Source organism: Urocitellus parryii, chromosome 15 (assembly GCF_045843805.1).
Source record: "Urocitellus parryii isolate mUroPar1 chromosome 15, mUroPar1.hap1, whole genome shotgun sequence".
NCBI lineage: Eukaryota > Metazoa > Chordata > Mammalia > Rodentia > Sciuridae > Urocitellus > Urocitellus parryii.
The window spans coordinates 14,352,148-14,370,602 of NC_135545.1; the positions used below are offsets into that span (position 1 = coordinate 14,352,148).

The 18,455-nt window shown below is 53.5% G+C and overlaps 1 protein-coding gene across 2 annotated transcripts in view; it reads right to left on the reverse strand.

Moving 5' to 3' along the window:
- The window catches only part of Ryr1 (ryanodine receptor 1), a 111,602-nt gene that overhangs the window by 59,786 nt on the left and 33,361 nt on the right, over positions 1–18,455 (reverse strand). For both annotated transcript variants that reach the window (XM_026412131.2, XM_026412129.2), the window contains exons 32-51: positions 17,249–17,335; positions 16,891–17,117; positions 14,816–15,428; positions 13,103–13,372; positions 12,602–12,802; positions 12,150–12,261; positions 10,416–10,559; positions 8,992–9,265; positions 8,025–8,139; positions 7,809–7,941; positions 7,359–7,453; positions 5,592–5,727; positions 5,165–5,351; positions 4,971–5,079; positions 4,538–4,658; positions 4,273–4,442; positions 1,833–2,053; positions 1,660–1,750; positions 582–722; positions 21–184 (exon numbers count right to left, since the gene is read on the reverse strand). In XM_026412131.2, the coding sequence (XP_026267916.2) occupies positions 21–184; positions 582–722; positions 1,660–1,750; positions 1,833–2,053; positions 4,273–4,442; positions 4,538–4,658; positions 4,971–5,079; positions 5,165–5,351; positions 5,592–5,727; positions 7,359–7,453; positions 7,809–7,941; positions 8,025–8,139; positions 8,992–9,265; positions 10,416–10,559; positions 12,150–12,261; positions 12,602–12,802; positions 13,103–13,372; positions 14,816–15,428; positions 16,891–17,117; positions 17,249–17,335 (3,611 nt within the window). The remainder of the gene's footprint in view (positions 1–20; positions 185–581; positions 723–1,659; positions 1,751–1,832; positions 2,054–4,272; positions 4,443–4,537; positions 4,659–4,970; positions 5,080–5,164; positions 5,352–5,591; positions 5,728–7,358; positions 7,454–7,808; positions 7,942–8,024; positions 8,140–8,991; positions 9,266–10,415; positions 10,560–12,149; positions 12,262–12,601; positions 12,803–13,102; positions 13,373–14,815; positions 15,429–16,890; positions 17,118–17,248; positions 17,336–18,455) is intronic.

An 18,455-nucleotide genomic window follows, 5' to 3' on the forward strand; every position in this document is an offset into this window, starting at 1 on the left:
AGTTCCACCCCAGGTCTCACTTGAGGGTCTCCACAGGCCGGGGATCAAAGTTGCCTTCAGCGTCCACCGTGGCCTTTTTCTCTGCCTTGGATGAGTACGAGGCATCCACGTAGTCAGGAGGCAGGGCCCCCGCGATGGCACACAGACAAGGCATGGCCATGCGGTACAGCTCCTGGTCGTATTTCTGAGGATGCCAGGGGTGGGTGGGTTGGAGGGTGTCACAACGGGCTTCACCGAGTATCCCAACCCTGGAGCCTCAGAAGTGCCAATCACAGCCTCTAATCATCAACCTTCCTCCCTGGACCCCCAAACACAATTTATGGTCCCTCTCTCTGAAACCAAAACCCCAGACCAAGATGGAACCCCAGATCTCCTCCATATTACTCCCTCCAAGCACCCAAATGAAAGGCACATCCCCTCTTCTATAACCCCCAAATTGAATCCTCAACCCATAAATCTTCCTACATTCAAACCTGCTGAGCTGCCTCCCTCCTGGAACCCATTATATTTGGAGATTTCATTCTGGATTCCCAAGTTTGAGGCCCAAACCCTCCCCTTTTGGGTCTCCTGGGTGTCCAGACCTTATGTGCCAGAGAGTCAAAGATGCCCCAGAATAGTTTGCGAGTGAGGTGTAGCTCTTCCTCGGAGGTGATCCCGAAGTTGGCCCAGCCCGTAGGGAGGCAGTAGTACTTCCAACACCGCTCATAGTGGTTGGTGAGGAGCTGAGTGGGAGCAAGAGGGGACACACAGGAAGGGGCATAAAGCAGATGGCAAGCAAATGAAGGCCCCAGGAGGCAGAGGGTGCAGTGCTCAAAAACTATAAAGGAAGTGTAGACAATGCAAATTATAATGCTAATAAAGGAGGGCATGGTCTGTTTATTGGGGAATGGTCCTGGATAGTTTATTATGCTAAAGTTAGCATTTTAATTTGGAGCCAGGATAGGCATTAAACTAGAGCTGGGTTTGTCTGTCTTTTCACATAAACAAGCATGCTTAATAGTCCACGGGTAGGGTGGTGTGCAGTGGGCATATGGATGGAGTGATCTGTGCTTATGCAAACTAGCACGCCAGATAGAAACACAGGCAGGCTCCATGCAAATATATGGAAATTGAAAAGAGGGCCTCCACTATCCAATATGCAAACTTGAAGTAGGGGCTAATTTAAGCATATTATGCAAAATAGCCAAGATATCTGAGTTGGGGGTATCTCCTTATGCAAACTAGCCATGCAAATGAAAAAAACAGGAGACACAGTGTGCAAATATTCAGAATAGCTATGGTTCTGTTTATTCAAATAAACGCACTCATTTGAATAGTGGAAGGCTGGTGGTCTGGGCATGCGAATAAAATGCTAATTAGGGGAATTGGTGTGCCCCATGCAAATATATGCTAATTTAGGCGGGGGCTGGCTCATTTGGTTAGGCAAATTAAGCGCTAATTAGGGAATGTTAGCGGCATCAGTGACGCAAAGTGAATGTCCTGGGAATCCTAGTATGCTGACAGGGATGCCAATTAGCTTCTGTGGGTCCGCTGCCCTCACGTGCGCAGGGTGGCTGGGGTGGGCAGCGCTGGTACACATGCGCCCCCTAGTCTGGGGCTAGAGCAGGGCGGTGGGTGGGTCATGGCAGCGAGGGTGAGCTGAGGAGGGTTAGCGCTCACCTTGAGCGGCATCTTGGCGAACTCATTCAGGATGGGCACGTCGAACACCAGGCGCCGCAGCAGGTGCTGCAGCATGGACGGGCGGATGTACCTGCGGGGAGAGCACAGGGCGGGGATCGCGCCTTGAGGCCCACGCGGCCTGTGGCCCCACCCCGCCCCGGGCCACACCCCACCTGCAGAGCGCCATGAGGCAGTCCTCGATGACATCGCGCTGCGCCTTGGTGAGTGAGCGGCCCCGGGACAGGCGGTAGATGGTGTGCAGCATGGAGTCTACCATGATGGCGCGGTGCTCGGTTCCCGCGAAGAGCGGCGCACATTTCGTGATGAGCGGCAGCACCGCCAGGCACAGGTAGCGGTTCAGCGCCAGGGCCATCTCCGTGGTGCTGAAAGTGGCCTGCGGCACGGGGCGAGGACCTCAGGCCCGCTGCAATCCCTGGAGTGGCCTTGGCAGCCATCCTGGACAACTCTGGCCAACGGACCCAGACCATTCCCCCAATTCCGCTTCTGTACCCCACTCCCACTGATACCTTGCTGAGCAAAATTTCGAACACACTCAAAAGTCCAGAAGCTGATAATGAGCCCCATTACTCGGATTTGGCTGTTGTGCAGATATTGACCTTCTGTGTGATTTTATTTCCACTCTAACCTTGACCGTCTGTCTTTCCTGTAACTTTTTCATGCAAACCCCAGCCATCTGCTATTGTACCCACAGATGCTTAGCTACACATTTCCATTCAGAAAAGCAAGTCTGTCTGACAGTCCAGAAAATACTGCCATATCCCTCGTGACAGAATTAACAATTTCTTTATTTTCCTGATCAACTTTCTCTGGCTGTTGCAAAAACTGCTTTGCATTCAGATGGTACTGTTGAGATCAGGGACCCAGGAGGGTCCACATGCTGCATTTGGCGGGCAAGTCTCATAGCCATTTTTTCTTTTTCTTTTTAGGTTTTTTAAATGTAAATTTGTTTTTATTTATATATGACAGCAGAAGGCATTACAATTCTTATTACCCATATAGAGCACAATTTTTCATATCTCTAGTTGTATACATAGTATACTCACACTAATTCGTGTCTTCATATATGTTCTTTTGATAGTAATGATTATCACATTCATTAATAATCCCCTACTCCCCCTTCGCCTCCAACCCCTCTGCCTATCTAGAGTTCTTCTATTCCTCCCATGCTCCTGCTCCCTATCCCACTATGAATCAGCCTCCTTATATCAAAGAAAACATTAGGCATTTGGTTTTTTGGGATTGGCTAACTTCACTTAGCATTATCTTCTCTAACTCTACCTGCAAATGCCACGATTTTATTCTCTTTTATTGCTGAGTAATATTCCATTGTGTATATATGCCATTTTTTTATCCATTCATCTATTGAAGGGCATCTAGGTTAGCTCCACAGTTTAGCTATTGTGAATTGAGCTGCTATAAACATTGATGTGGCTGTGTCCCTGTAGTATGCTGTTTTTAAGTCCTTTGGGTATAGACAGAGGAGAGGGACAGCTGGGTCAAATGGGGGTTCCATTCCCAATTTTCCAAGGAATCTCCATACAGCTTTCCAGATTGGCTGCATCAATTTGCAGTCCCACCAGCAGTATATCAGTGTACCTTTTTCCCCATATCCTCGCCAACACTTATTGTTGTTTGTATGCATAATAGCTGCCATTCTGACAGAAGTGAGAAGAAATCTTAGAGTGGTTTTGATTTGCATTTCTCTCATTGCTAGTGACGATGAACAATTTTAGACATTTTCATCTTTTCTTTTTTAATGTGATTTACTTGCTGGAGAAACCGGATCATTTGTTCTGTGATTTTTTTTTTTTTTTTTACATTTTGGCTTTGGCTGGTCACTTCCTTGTGGTGTCAGTGAACTTATTCCTTTGTACCCACACTTCCTATAGTGCTTATAGATTCAAGTCCCAGTGTTCCTTTTTCCCAGCTAATACCAAGCAGTTAATTCTCGCCCTTAAAACCTTGCTGGAGTTGACCCCCAGCAGTCATCCCTCCTCTGCCTCCTTCCCCTGCCAGAAACTCGTAAAGAATGGCTGGTATCAGCAGAGGAGGCTGAGGCAGGAGGATTTCAAATTCAAAGGCAGCCTCAGCAACTTAATGAGATCCTAAGCAGCTCAGTGGGACCCTGTCTCTAAATAAAAATAAATATATAAATAAAAAGGGTTGGGGTGTAGCTTGGTGGTTAAGGGGCCCTGGCTCAATCCCTGGTACCAAAAAAAAAAAAAAAAAAAAGAATGGCTAGTACTCCATCTCCAATACCTCACCTCCTGTCCCTCTCAAGCCCCCAGCATAAGGCTGTGGCCCTTCACCTTACTAAAACTGCTTGTCAAGGTCACTGTGATCTCCGTTTTTCTAAGCCAGTGGTCAATTCTCAGTGCTCACCTTCTGTTACGATCATACGCTGTGGGTGCCCACAGTGCTGAACGGAGAATGATCATTTTCATACCTGGAGGACTCCTACCCACACTCCATCGGAATTCTGCCTTTCCTGGCTTTGCTCTCTAATATGAAAGTGCTGCTGTCACTCTCCCATGACCCATCTCATGTCCTTCACGGGGCGGGGAGAGGGCCAGGGTGGGCGGGGCTGCTCACCGTGTCCAGCGAGGCGGCCGCCCGCATGTCAGGAAGGAACCCCACATCCAGCACATGCAGCAGGAAGTCCTGGTTCTCGATGCCGTACACGCGGTCCAGGAAGAGCACCATGGACGCCTTGTGGTCCGGCACAAAGGACGCTGACATCTTGGGCTGTACCAGTGCCCCGTCTACCGGCAAGGGGGTGGGGGGTGTCAGGATGCCCGTGGGACCCACTGGCCCCCTCCCCAGCATCTTGTTCTGGCCAGGCCTTGGCCCCTCCTACCTTTGCCCAGGGTGGGGATCTGCAGGGGGAGGCTGATGATGCCCACGAGGTCGTCCAAAGGCACGAGGGAGCGTAGGATGGCGCGGATCCTCAGGGCCTCGCCCTTGCCGGCTTGGATTAGCTGGGGGGCGGGGGAGGGGCATGTTACCCAGCACCGTTCTCCTTTCCACCCCTTCCTGCCACACTGATGGGTACCACAGGTCTCCCTGTCAAGGGACTAACTCAGTTCCCTACCCTCTGCCTGTGCTTCCCCATCCCTCCCCTGTCCGCTCCATGAGATCGGGGCCTGGGACAGTGTAGTGTACTGTCCATGACCGCCCACATGGTGAGAGTTCAATCAAGGTCACCAATGTCTGAATGCAGAAGTTCAAGGCGGCTGTGCATGCCCGTCCGTCCCCTTCCATCTGTCCCATCCCAACCTTCCGGGTCTCACATGCATCTCTGGTGCACAGCGTCCCAGCAGGTCAATCAGGGCGGCATAGAAGGACATAATGGCATGTCCCAGGTGCACGCGGTTTTCTTCAGGAGGCTCCTCCCCGAAGCTGTCGTAGGGGGTGGGTGTGAGGGAGGCGGCAGGGGCACAGGGAGGGTGGGCTGTCCCTCTGGGGAGGGGAGCAGGACACTCACTGCTCACGGCGACGGTCCCTGCGGACACCTGGCCCATCCCGTGCAGGATCCTCAGAGATGCGGATGGCCTCTTCGATGGCGGCCAGCAGCCCTGAGCCACCCTCACCCCGCAGGGCGGGCCCAAAGCACTCGGGCTTGCGGATGAGAAGGCGCACCACCACGTTGGCATTCTCCTCCACGCTCTCACCTGGCACGTGGCAGGGTCAGGAGGACCCATGAGCTGTGGCCCAGGGACCCCACGCAGCCCCAGGACCCCACGTGGCCCCAGGCCCTGACACCCCCAGGGGTGATGCCAGGTTGGCCCAGAACCTCTTGGAAGGATCCTGCCCAGGCCAGGCCCCAGGCGCAGGGTGGGGCTGTCACCCTGAGGGAGGCTTTGGTCAGAGGCCCCATGACTCCCACCTGCCACCGCCACCCCCTGCCTCACCATTGACGAAGACAGCGAAGCGCAGGAAGTCCAGGTAGCGCTCGCCGCCGCAGGGGTTCCATCCGATGTCCGGGTACCCTTTGGCCAAGAGCATGGGACAGCTTTGGAGGCCACAGCCTGCCAGGTAGGACACGACCTGGGGGGCAGGAAGGGGATTCAGCCAGAGCCACCCCCTCTTCCCTGAGCTCCCCAGCCCTGTGATCTCTGGATCCCTGAGCAGACTAAGCCTGGTCCCACCACCTTTGTCTCTACCTAGGCCACTGCCGCAGCCTGTCCTCCCCCTTCCTCTCCTCTCAGTTTGTTCCTCACACACACCTATCAACACCTGAGTCAGGTCATGGCCCTCTTCTGCTCAGATTCTTGACCTCATCTCATTTAGGATAGAAACCAGAGTCCTTGATCCCACACAACTTGCTACTACTCGTCCCTCACTGCCTCTGCGCCAAAGGCACTGGTCTCTATTCCATAAATTCTCGAGGCTCACTCCTGCCTCAGGGCCTTTGCACTAACTGTTCCCTCTGCCTGGAAAGCTCTTCCCCCTGATATCCATCTGACCCCTCACCTCCTGAGCTTTACTCAAATGTCATTTTCTCAACAGGACATTCTCTGACTACTCTAACCCACACTCAGACAAACATGTGACCCATGATATTTCTCTCCTTTGCTTGCTTTCTTTCTCTTCTTAACATCTGTTCTAGCTAACACACTATATGTTATTCCTACAGCATTCATATTATCCATCCTCCCAAATAGAATGTTGGCTACTCGGGAGCAGGAATCAATCTACCTACCTACCTCTCTCTCTCTCTCTCTCTCTCTCTCTCTCTCTCTCTCTCTCTCTGCATATCAAGAATTGAACCCAGAGATGCTTAACCACTAAACCACACCCCAGCCATTTACTTATTTATTTATATGATTTATATGCCAGGGACTGAACCCAGGGTTGCTTAATCACTGAGCCACATCCCCAGCCCTTTTTCAATGTTTTATTTTGAGACAGGATCTCAGGAAATCCTTAGGGCCTTGCTAAGGCATGCTTCAAACTTGCAATCCTCCTGCCTCAGCCTCCTGAGTTCCTGAGATTATAAGTGTGCACCACCACGCCCAGCCCCTTTTTGTTTATTTTGAGGCAGGGTCTTGCTCCGTTGCCTGGGTCCTTGCTAAACTGCCAGGGCTGGGAGACAGATTTTTGTACTATCACTGCTCTGGCCTTGGACAGGTCCCGACATAGAGTGGTGCACAAGAAATGGTAACTGGATGAACAGCAGCTGACCATTACTGGTCCATGGTGTTTAGTTCGTTTGTTTTGAGAAAGGGGGTCTCTCAGCCACCAGGCCCGGCTCGAGCGCTGTTTTATAAATGCTTTTATAGATCATCTCATTTAACCCTCAAAACAACTCTATGAGTTCGTTTCTACCACTGTGTGCACTGTGGAGATCAGGTGGCAGAGGGCCGAAGGAGCTGTCACTTGTCCAAGGCCTCTCAGCAAGGGAACTAGGAAGCTGAACCCAACATGATGAGCTCCAGAGCAAATGTTCACCCCCCTACACATAGAAGCGGAGGCACAGAGGGCACGACACTCAGAGGCCACCGGCCAGGCAGCATAGAGCATGGATGTGCTGCAGCTCCGCAGGCCCCAGGAGTGACCACGGGTGCTGTTCTCTGCCTGGAAGTTATTCCCGTCTGATTCAGCCATGGGCGGTCTAGAATGTTCCCCGCGGGGGCCCATAACCAGCAGCTGTCCCACATTGCACCTCCCCTCCGCACCTTTTCCAGGTCCTGCTCCTGCAACGCCAAGGCCAGTTCATTGTTGTCAATGACGGAGGCGGCGGCCACGTCGAGGGGCGTGGAGCCCTGCATGCCTGTGGAGCAAGAAGTGGTGAGAACACTCTCAGAGGTACTGTCTCACTCCTGAGTGTGTCACTCCTCCTTTCCCAGGCGGGACCAGAGGCCTTGTCTCATCTGTGGTTCCCCGTCCCAGCCCTGGCCACTCTGGCAGGTGCTGTCTAAGCTGGGACCGTCCGTCTTCCTTGATGCACCGTGAGCCCAGGGAAGGCCATGCGGGGCTGCCTGGGTCACTATGTGTCCCTGCCCTACTCATCACAGGGAGGGTTGAGAGTGTGTTTGTTGAATGACTGAGTGAGTGTGTGAGCTGGCAGAGGGGTAGCCCGGATGGGTTCTGGGGGTGGGTCCTTCCTTGGCCCAGGGGTCTCTCACCCAGGCCAATGCCGCTGTTCTCCAGCAGGTAGCTCAGGTGGTCGAACATGGAGCGCTGGTTCTGCCGGCTGATGCGGCAGAAGTAGCAGAGGAAGCGGCAGCAGCTTGTCACCATCTTGGGGAAGCGGATCTCCTGGGGCAGGCAGGAGGGCTGTGGTCAGTGCCTGCCTTCTGCAGCCCCCTCCCCTCAGCTTTCCAGCCCAGCCAGGCCCTTACCTTGGACTCACCACCCCCAAGGACGTTCACCATGACCTCCATCACCGTCTCGTGCATGCCCAGGGCCCTCATCAGGTTCGGGTGTTGGTAGAAGACTTTGTTGTTCATGATGTTCCTGTGGACGGATCAGAGTGCGTGGAGTCACTAAGGGCTGAGTCACCGAGTCCAGGCAGAGCCACTGCCGCCAACATGGTATCAGTCAGCACCTACTGGCCTCTGGCTCTGTGCCCAGCACTGCCCACCCCTAGATCTGCTCCTGTTCATTCTTACATCCTCTTTAGGAGGCAGGAACTGTGTCCCTATTTCACATGTGAGGAAACTGAGGCACGTGTCCAGGGTGGGCTCTCCCAGAGTGGAGTTTTTTTTGAACCAAGGATTGAACCCAGGGGTGCTCAACTACTGAACCACATCCCCAGCCCTTTTTTAATATTTTATTTTGAGACAAGGTCTTGCTGAATTGCTTAGGGACTTGCTGAGGCTGGATTTGAACTTGCGATCCTCCTGCCTCAGCATGGAGGGATCACAGGCCTGAGCCACCACACGGGACTTCAGAGAGCAGACCTGTGTCACGTTGCCCACTGTGTTCCTAACGCCTGGGAAGGGCCCAGACACACACGGCGAGTGCTAGATAAGCCTTTCTGAGTGGAGGAATGAGACTCTGCGACACTCAGTGCTCAACACCATGCCACGATCTGCAGCAGCAGCACGAGCCCCGAAGCCACACCACCTCTCAAGGGGGTAGGTGTGGCCCTTCCCTATGTTACAGATGAGGAAACCGAAGCTCCAGTTGGCAGACCTTGGGCCCAGAGTCACGTGATGGGGGGCTGTTCCCTGGGGTGGGTGGACAGGCGGGACGCTGAGGGAAGGCGACCTCGCTGTACCTACAGACTCTCCCAGGGGGCCCAGCTGGGGAAGGAGGCTCCCCCACCTCCAGGGAAAGGTGCCCAGCTCGGACGGGGTGCCTCACCCAATGCTCTGGATCATGAGGTTCTCCTCCTGGGGGCCCATCTGCACGATGAGCAGCGAGCGGATCTGGCCGAGGCACTCCAGCAGGCTCATGGTGTCCGCCACGGAGGACGGCGAGATGGTGTAGGCCCGGGGCAGGGCCCGCAGCAGCTCGCCCAGCCCGTCGTACTGCCGGTGCAGAAGGCTAAACATGGCCCGGACCAGCTCGGGGCTCTGCACAAAGTCCTCCTGGGCCCAGCGCACCACCATGTGGGACACCAGCTCTTGCAGGGACCCTGGGAAGTGGAGACAAGCACCCGATGCTGTACCGGGGCCTGGGGCCAGGACGGGCAGGAGAGGCCCCTCTTCCCAGAGGCTTCTCCGTTGCTAACAGTCCCCTTCTTCCACCTGCCAGGAGCATGTCACCAATGTCACCACGTCCTGGCACTGAAGCGAGGTGTCTGTTCAGGACCTGTGACGTGTGGTCCCACTTCCTTCCCCGGCCCTATCTGATCTGGCCCTGTGACTTCCCTGCCCTGGGGGCTCACCACGGGCCCCTGGTTCCCTCTGCTCCAGCCACACGGCCTCTAACTGCACCAAGCTCGCCCCTGCCCCAGAGCCTTGGCACTGGCCGTTCCCTCTGTGCCAGTCATCCTTCCCCAGGTCCTCCCGTGCCCTGCTTCCTCACACGGACCCCTCCATCTTCAGCCTCTCCTGCCTCTCAGATTGACTTGCGTTCTTAGTCTTGATGACCACCTGACACCGATACATCCCTATCTGTCTGTTATAATACTCTAAACCCCCTGGGGACAGGGACTCTGACTTCCTCCCCACTGGCCCAGCCCTGCTGACGGTGCCTGGCCCAAAAGAGTTTCTTAAATGTCATAGGATAACGTGTGGTGACACACGCCTGTAATCCCAGCGGCTTGGGAGGCTGAGACAGGAGGATCGAGAGTTCAAAGCCAGCCTCAGCAACAGCGAGGTGCTAAGCAACTCAGCGAGACCCTGTCTCTAAATAAAATGCAAAATAGGGCTGGGCGTGTGCTCATTAGACGTGGCTGATCCACAGCTGGCATAATGGTGCCTTGGTCCAACATGTATCCTAACAGCTTTTCTGATTCCCTCACCAGGGAAATCATCTCACCACAAGAGGAAGGAAAATCAAAAGCCACAGGGACACAGAAGCCTAGTGGCCACCATCCCAAGGCTGGCGCAGCCCTCTGCTCTGGCCGGCTGTCCCTCTGTCCCTCGCACTGGGCAACACCCAGGGGCAGGCCGCAGCCCCCACAGTCAGCCACAGCTCCAGCTGACAGCCGCTCCCACCCAGCCCTTCCTGTCTCGCTCCTGCCCATCCTGGCCTCCTGCATCCCCCTGTGCCCTGCGAGGAGACAGGATCCCATGCACAGGGCTGCTGCCACTCCCGCCCCCTCAGTCCCTCATCCTCACGAGGTTTATGCTCCTCCGGCGGCTCCTCCTCGGATTTTTCTTCCTTCTTCTTCACCAGCCGCACCTTCTCCAACAGGCTCATGAGGCGGCTGCCCAGGGTGGTCTCTTCCTCTGGTTCCTCCTCCTCCCCTTCCAGCTGAATTCCTGAACGTGCACAACAGGGGAGGGAATGTCCCTCAGCGGTTTGCTTGGGCCCTTCGCCATTGATCCACCCACTGGGCCACTCATCTCTTCCTCTGCAGCACTCAGGAGTTTCCCATTTACTTCTTAATATATTCATTTGTTGACTCTATGAAGCATTTGCCATCTAAATTGGCTGTGGCAAATATGTTCAAAGAACTAAAAATGTCTGAAGAACTAAAGGGATACGCAATGACAGTAACCCACCCAGTAGGGTACTAACCAAGAGCTAAATAACATTTAAAAAGAAACATGAAGAAATTTAGGAGTTGAAAACTACATTAACTTCACAATTATGCTTCAATTAAAGCATTTTAATTTAAAAAATAAAAAATGGAAAGTACAATAACTGAAATTTTAAAAATCACTAGAGAGGCTGGTGGTGGTGGTGGTGGTGGTGCACACCCCAAATCCCAGTGGCTTGGGAGGCTGAGGCAGGAGGATGGAGAGTTCAAAGGCAGCCTCAGCAACTCAGCAAGCCCCTAGCAACTCAGCGAGACCCTGTCTCTAAATAAAATATTAGAAAGGGCTGGGGATGTGGCTCAGTGGTAAAGTGCCCCTGGGTTCAATCCTCAGTAGCAAAAAAGAAAAAAAAAAAAAACACTAGAGAGGTTCAACAGCTTATTTGAACTGGTAGGAGAAAGAAGCTATGGAGTTGAAGGTAGGACATAGAGAGTCTCCAGTCTAAAGAACAGAAAAATCAAAGAACCTCAGAGACCTGTGGGCCATCCTCAAGCATGCCAGTATACTCATGGTGAGAGTTCCAGAAGGAGAGGAGAGAAAGGGCAAAAAAATATTTGAGAGCTGGGGTTGTGGCTCAGCAGTAGAGTGCTTGCCTAGCACGTTTGAGGCCCTGGGTTCCATCCTTAGCACCACATAAAGATAAATAAGTAAAATAAAGGTACTATGTCCAACTACAACTAAAAAATAAATATTTAAAAATATATTTGATATTTGAAGAAATAATTGCATAAAACTTTCCTATTGTGATGAAATATATTAGTCTCTACATCCAAGAAACTCAACAAACTTCAAATGGGATAAACTCAGAATGACACGTCACACCTAGACATGTCATAAGCAAACTGTTGAAAGGCAAAGACAAAGAGAAAATCTTGACTATCAGCCAGAGAAAAATGACTCATCATGTTCAAGAGACTCTCAATAAGACAATGTGCTGCTTTATCATCAGAATAACAGAGGTTGTCCGTCTGTCCCTCCAGCCAGCTCTCCATCCACTCTCAATCAGCCCTCCATCTATTTTGCTAGCCAGCCAGCCATCTCTTCACCCGTTTATTCATCCCCCCATCCCTCTATCCACCAGTTCACACTCCCGTCTACTCACCACCTATTCATCCTCATCCCCGTTCACCCAGATACTCACATAAGCACACCCTCCACGCGTGGCCGGTCTGCTCCCCGGTACATTCATGCATTCATGCAACCCATAGTTATCTAACACCAACTCATCTGAGGTCAAGAAATCTTAGAGAAACTTCAGGAGAAGTCTCAAGAGAAAGCCTGGGGAAAGGGCTCCCTGTCCTCTCTCCTCACCGCAGTGCGCCAGCAGGTCGTGGTGGAAGTCAAGCAGATCCTGTCGGATCTCTTCAGGGAGGGGACAATCTTCCTCGTCTGCACCATCTTTGAACTGCAATAGCATGTTGATCTAGGGGAAGGTCAAAGGTCAGAAGGAGAGGTCAGAGACCGCAAAGGAAGAACTCTGAGGTCAAGGATCAAAGATTCCATTCTAAGTCCCTGTCCAAGATAATGAGCCAAAGCGTGAGTTGGTGAAGAACAGCTGGGAGACTAGGGCCAGGGGTCTGGAAGGGGTCAGGGTCAGTCAGGTGACTCCCAGGTCAGGCTGGTTCTCAGAGGGATAAAGAGAACATCAATAGGTTCAGAGGTCAAGCACCATTTTGGAGATTGAGGAACATGGTGGTCCATGAGGGGAGAGGTCAGGGTTGGGGGTTAGACAGTAAGACAGAGGACGTCAGGGGGCAGAGGACCTGCTCCTGGGGTGGCGAGCGGAACTCGCGGGTGCGCCTTGCAGTCTCGGCGGCAGTCATGGTGAAGGCCTTCATGAGGTGGCCATAGCGGTCCCGCTGGTTGGCCTGGAGCTTGTCCACGTAGCGCTCTGCAAAGGCGGCCAGGGACTCCACGCGGTGCTGCAGCTCTTGGTCACAGAAATACTCCAGGAGGTGGCACATCTGGGGGAGGACAGTCATGAGATCATCGGGACTTCCTGAAACTTTTGCTGCTTCTTCCCCGTTCCCTGACCCTGCCACGGTCCAGCCACCACCATCTCCTGCTCGGGTCTGAGGCCAGCCTCCTCCGTGGTCTCCTCTCACGTGGCACCAGAGAGATCATTCCAGGCCAGCACCCCCCCACACCGCTTTCTGCAGGTGCAAAGTCCCCCAGTGCCTCGGGACACAGCGCAGACTCGTGCTCCTCCAGACCCTGGATCTTCCATCCAGCAGATGGAGGCGGGAGACGGGCGAGCAGCCCACCTGTAACTTCACGGATTCCGGCAGCTTCATCTGCAGCAGGCCCTCCTCCAGGTCTTCCTCCTTCTCCCCCTCTGCTGCCTCCTCTTCCTCTTTTTCCTCATCTTCCTTCTCCTGTGCCTCTTCCTCCTCATCCTCCTCTTTCTCCTCCTCATCCTCCTCTTCCTCCTCCTCTTCCTCCTCCTCCTCTTCCTCTTCCTCCTCAGTGAACACTTCAGGCTCAATCATCTTCAAGATCTGCTTCACATCCTCATCGCTGAAGACTCCCATCACCTGCAGGACATATTCTGAGTTCTTCACTATGGCCTGAAAGGCCTCCATGACCAGTCCCCAGCCTCGCTCCCCAGCCCTGCTCCCCAGCCCCGCTCCTCCTGCCATATGCCAGGTTCTTTCTCACATGGCTGATGTGAGTCATCCCATAGAAGGAAATGGCCTCCCTCCTTGCCATTGACCTCACTGAACTCCTCCAGTTCACACCTGTGCCTCGCCCACATGGCCCAGACCACATCAGCAAACGGGAGCACCTCTCCCTTCACAGTTCAGCGTCCTTTCTCCCAAGCCTGAACACATGTGGCTCTGGGGCACCCTGCACCTGACACAGGCCCACACAGCTCCCAGAACATGCCACATCACTCTCAGTCAACTCCATAAAGATGCTTCTAGACTGAAGTATGGAAGGAAAGATAGAAGGTAGATTAAAGGGAAGAAGAACGGTGAGAGAAGGGGGGAGAGAGGGAGGACGGGGTGGCTGGTGGGTGAATGGACAGCTTGAATAGCGAGGTCTGGAGGGGAGATGAGGGAGTGGATCGTGATGGAGAGATGAAGGGGATGGTGTAGGCAGAGAAGGTGGGTGAGTGGGTGACAGTAAAAATGATGCACAGGTGAGCAGGTAGGTGGACGGGATGGTAGATGCAGGAGCAAGTCAACCAAGGCACGGGGAAACAGTGCAAATTGCTGTGGGAGCAGGCAGGCTAGATGGGTGGCCTTATGTGTGGATGGAGGAGGCTTGCGCACGAAAAGTTGGATGGATGGCTACTTGGATGAACAGTTCTGTGAGTTTAGGAGCAAAGGAGTATATGAAATAAAACCTGAATAGAGGGATGGAGAATGGTGGATGGACAGGTAGGTGAATTGGTGTAGATGGACCTGTGAGTGGGCATATAGCTGGATACACAGGTGAAGGGAAGCTGATGTTGGATATATGAAAGGAAACATATATTAATAATAAATGGGCAGATAAGTGGATGGTGAAGGGACTGATGTGTGAATGAAGGGAAGGAAGGATGAGCGAACACTGAAAGCTGGAGAGGTGGATACGTGGATGGATGGATGGATGGATATATGGTGGAGAAGAAAGGAAAGACAGATGGACTTTGTGTGGGAAGATGAGGGCATATGAATGAATGGATGGATGAGAGGATAGAAAGGTGAGCGGAGGGTGGATGGATTGATGGATGGATAAATGACAGTTGGGTGGAGGAATGGGAAGAAGAAAGGTGAATAAACAGATGAACAGAAGACAGATGAGTGGATGGTAGGCAAAGTGCCTGGCGGATGGGTAGGTGACGGCAGGCTAAGCTGAAAGGTGGGTGGAGGTACAGATGGAGACCAAAGGGTGGGAACTGATTATCGGATACATGCACACATGGGAGGGAACTGATTATCGGATGGATGGGTTATTTTCAAAGTGAAGAATGGGGGGAAGGAAGCCATTACCAGCAGAGTGGACACGAGCTTGAGCACGGGCACGAACTGGAACTCCACCGAGCCCCCGACGGGGTCGCGCGCGTGCTGCCCTCCATCGCGCACAGCCTCCCCCAGCATTCTCAGCGCCTTGTCCCGCAGGGCCTCCAGGGGGATGGCGGGACTGAGGCGGGCGGGGGCTTCGGTGACCCCAGCAGCTGGCAGGGCCGCCACAAAACAAGGCGGGGAGAAATGGTGCGGGGGCCTTAGGGAGGTCGTGACTCCAACCCCAGGCAGTCCGTGGCGCCGGGGACCATCTTCTGCGCTCCTCCCAGGTGGGAAGAGAGTGATGGCGCGGGTCTCAGGCGTCAGGGGCACGATGTATTCAGAAAGCATGGAGCGCCGGCTGCGGCAGGCACTTTCCAAGTGGATGCTGATGAGGAGGTCATAGTAGCCCGCGCGCAGAGGACCAGGCAGGTGAGCATCCTCCAGCGCGTGCAGCAGCTGGGCCTGGTCCACGTGGCTGCACAGAGCATGCGCCACGCGATTGTTGCCCAGGGCGCACACGGCGCGGTACAGGGAGAGGGTGTGCGAGTGGAAGCGCTGCAGGTCCAGGCGCTCGGACAGCTCCAGGATGTCCATGCACCTGCGGGAGAGGGGAGGGCCACAGACAGGGACAGGACCACAGAGGAGGTGGCAGACAGACACAGACCAGAGAGAGGCAGAGATGCTTTAGCAGTAAATCCCCGTGTCCTGCAGGTCAGGGCTCCATGGGGGCTTTGGAGCAAAGTCTAGGAGTTTTCCAATGGTCTTGGGAGTTCCTAAGGGGTCTGGGACACCCTGGGAGGTCTAAGACTCTAAGTTTTCTGAGAATCCAGAGAGGTTCTGGTAACCCTCAAATGTATCTGGGATCCCTAGATTGGCAAGGTCAAGTCCCCTGGTTATGTTTAAGTGCCACTAGAATGCTAATTAACTTCACCACAGCTGGACACCTGTGGTACACGGGAAGTGCTCAATAAATATTTGGTAAATGAATAAATGGGAAGGGAGCCTGGGGATGGATCTGAGTCCCTCTGGGCAAGTCTGGGCACATTGAGATATATATGAGCATTACTAGAATGTCACTGGGTGTGAGAGTCTTGGTATCATCAGCCTAGAATGCTGCCGATCCACATGCCAGAGATATTTGTCAAATGATGAATTAAGGAAGGAATGAATCATGTCAGAAGCCTCCTGGGGTGAGGCTGGGATCCCTGGCTATGCTCAGAGTCCTTAAGAATGTTTCTAGCCAGGAGCAGCAGTGCAGGTCTGTAATCCCAGTGATTCAGGAGGCTGAGGCAGGAGGATTGCAAGTCTGAGGCTAGTCTGGGCAACTTAGTGAAACCCTATCTCAAAATAAAAAGAAAAAGAACTGAGGATGGGGCTGGGGTTGTGTTTCAGTGGCAGAGCACTTGCCTAGCACATGTGAGGCACTGGGTTTGATTCTCAGCACCATATATAAATAAATAAAAAATAAATAAAAGTCCATTGACAACTAAGAAAATATTTTTAAAAATAACTGAGGATGTAGCTCAGGTGAAGCACCTCCTGGGTTCAATCAATCCCCAGCATCTCTCTCTCTCTCTCTCACACACACACACATACACACACACACACACACCATTCCTGGTATTTGTGTGAACACATCTGTAGTCCTGGGTGTGTCTGGGTCCCCAGAATGGTTTTAGATCTCTGTGGGACGGGTCTAAAGTCTCCCTAGGTGTGGCCAGAGGTCATGGGGTACATCGGGCCTCTCTGAGTAATGTCCAGTTCTTCTGGGTTGGTCTGGGCTTCCTGGGATAGCTTTGGGGTCCTGTAGTATAGGCCTAGATTCCCTGGGTGGTAGGTGGTCCCCGAGGTGAGTCTGTGGCTCACAGAATGGGTCCAGGGCTCTTAGGCAGGTCTGGAGCCTCGCGGAGTGTTATCGGGAAGCCTGAGCTGAGTCCGATCCCCCTGCGTGGATGGTCTGGAGCCCCAGAGAAGTGGGAGGAGGAGGCACTGAGCTGGGTCCAGACCCCAGAGGGCTGGCAGCACCTGCCCTGCCCCTGTGCCACCAGCCAGGCCCTGACCTGTTCTCCTCAGGGATGTGGAGAGCCATCATGGTCAGCGGCTCCTGGCACTGCACAGCCCAGCCCAGCCGCTCGCCGGCGCGCCGCATCTCCACCTGCAGGAAGTGGTTGGGCATGCGGCTCCAGGATACGGGCATGAGCATCTGCACCTCCAGCCGCGGCGGGCACTGGGGGGCTGGATTCTTGCGCTCACTCAGGAACATGGCGGCTGACAGTGGCATGATGTTCTGGGGGTACAGAGGCATGCCTGGGTCAGGGTTCCCAGCCCTCCCCAGCCCTCCACCCTACCTCCAGGTGTCCTCCCCACACACCCCCACCTCAGCCTGCCCCACGAGTGCCCCCACTCCTGCACTGTCACCTTCTGCTTTCCCAGCTCGAACTGGACCACATTCTGATGGGTGGGCAGGACAAAGACAGCAGGAAATAGCTTCGTGTTGGGCTCCACCTGGCAGGGGATCAGGGGACAAGGTGAGGGCCAGGGATGGGTTGGCCATGTGGAATCTGGACCTCAAATGCTGGGGCCAAGACTGCACAGCCACGCGTGGACATCTGGAGGCTCCTCAGTGGCTCTGAGGTCACCCCTGGGACACACCAGCCAGGCCAGCCTCTTCCAGCTCCCCGGGGCCACCTGCCATCTGTATCTTGGTGCACATCAGGCCCCTCCAGGAATGCCTTCCCAGTTTCTCTCTGAGTTTTTCTCCCGAAAAACCCCACCCCCATCCCCAAACAATACCATCTGTGGAGCAGTCTTGCCAAAGCCAAACCTGGATCTAACTGCACCTCTAGACCCAACCCCCAGTTTACAGGAAATACAGGGAACAGGGGAGAATGTTCTAATGAAACCACAGGGACTGGGTCAATGTGCCCCGATGTTAATGTGCATGCGAAACTCCTGGGCTCTCCATGAAATGCAGATTCCGATTCAGCGTGTCTGGGGAGGGGCCTGAGAGTCTGCATATCCAACAAGCTCCCAGTGATGCTGGTCCTGCCTGTCCAGGGACCACACTGGGGGGAGCACAAACAGCCCAATTCCTTCAACCATGCACTCCAAAGGGGAGCAGGTGTGGAAGAGGAAACCGATGTACAAAAAGAAACCCACGGGACTTGGCAACCAATTAAAATACATTGGGCTGGGGCTGTAGCTCAGAGGTAGAGCACTTTCCTGGCATGTGTGAGGCACTGGGTTCGATCCTCAGCACCTCACAAAAATAAATAAATAAAGGTATTGTGTCCATCTACAACTAAAAAACATTTTAAAATATATGATCTTAGCTGAGCACGGTGGCGCACGCCTGTAATCCCAGTGGCTCAGGAGGCTGAGGCAGGAGGATAGCGAGTTCAAAGCCAGCCTTAGCCATGGCGAGATGCTAAGCAACTCAGTGAGACCCTGTCTCTAAATAAAATACAAAATAGGGCTGGGGATGTGGCTCAGTGGTTGAGTGCCCCTGAATTCAATCCCTGGCACCAAATTAAAATATATAAATGTGTGTGTGTGTGTGTGTGTGTGTGTATAAAATCTTAGATTCCAGTTCAAACAAAGAAGTGGCAAAAAAAAAAAGACATTT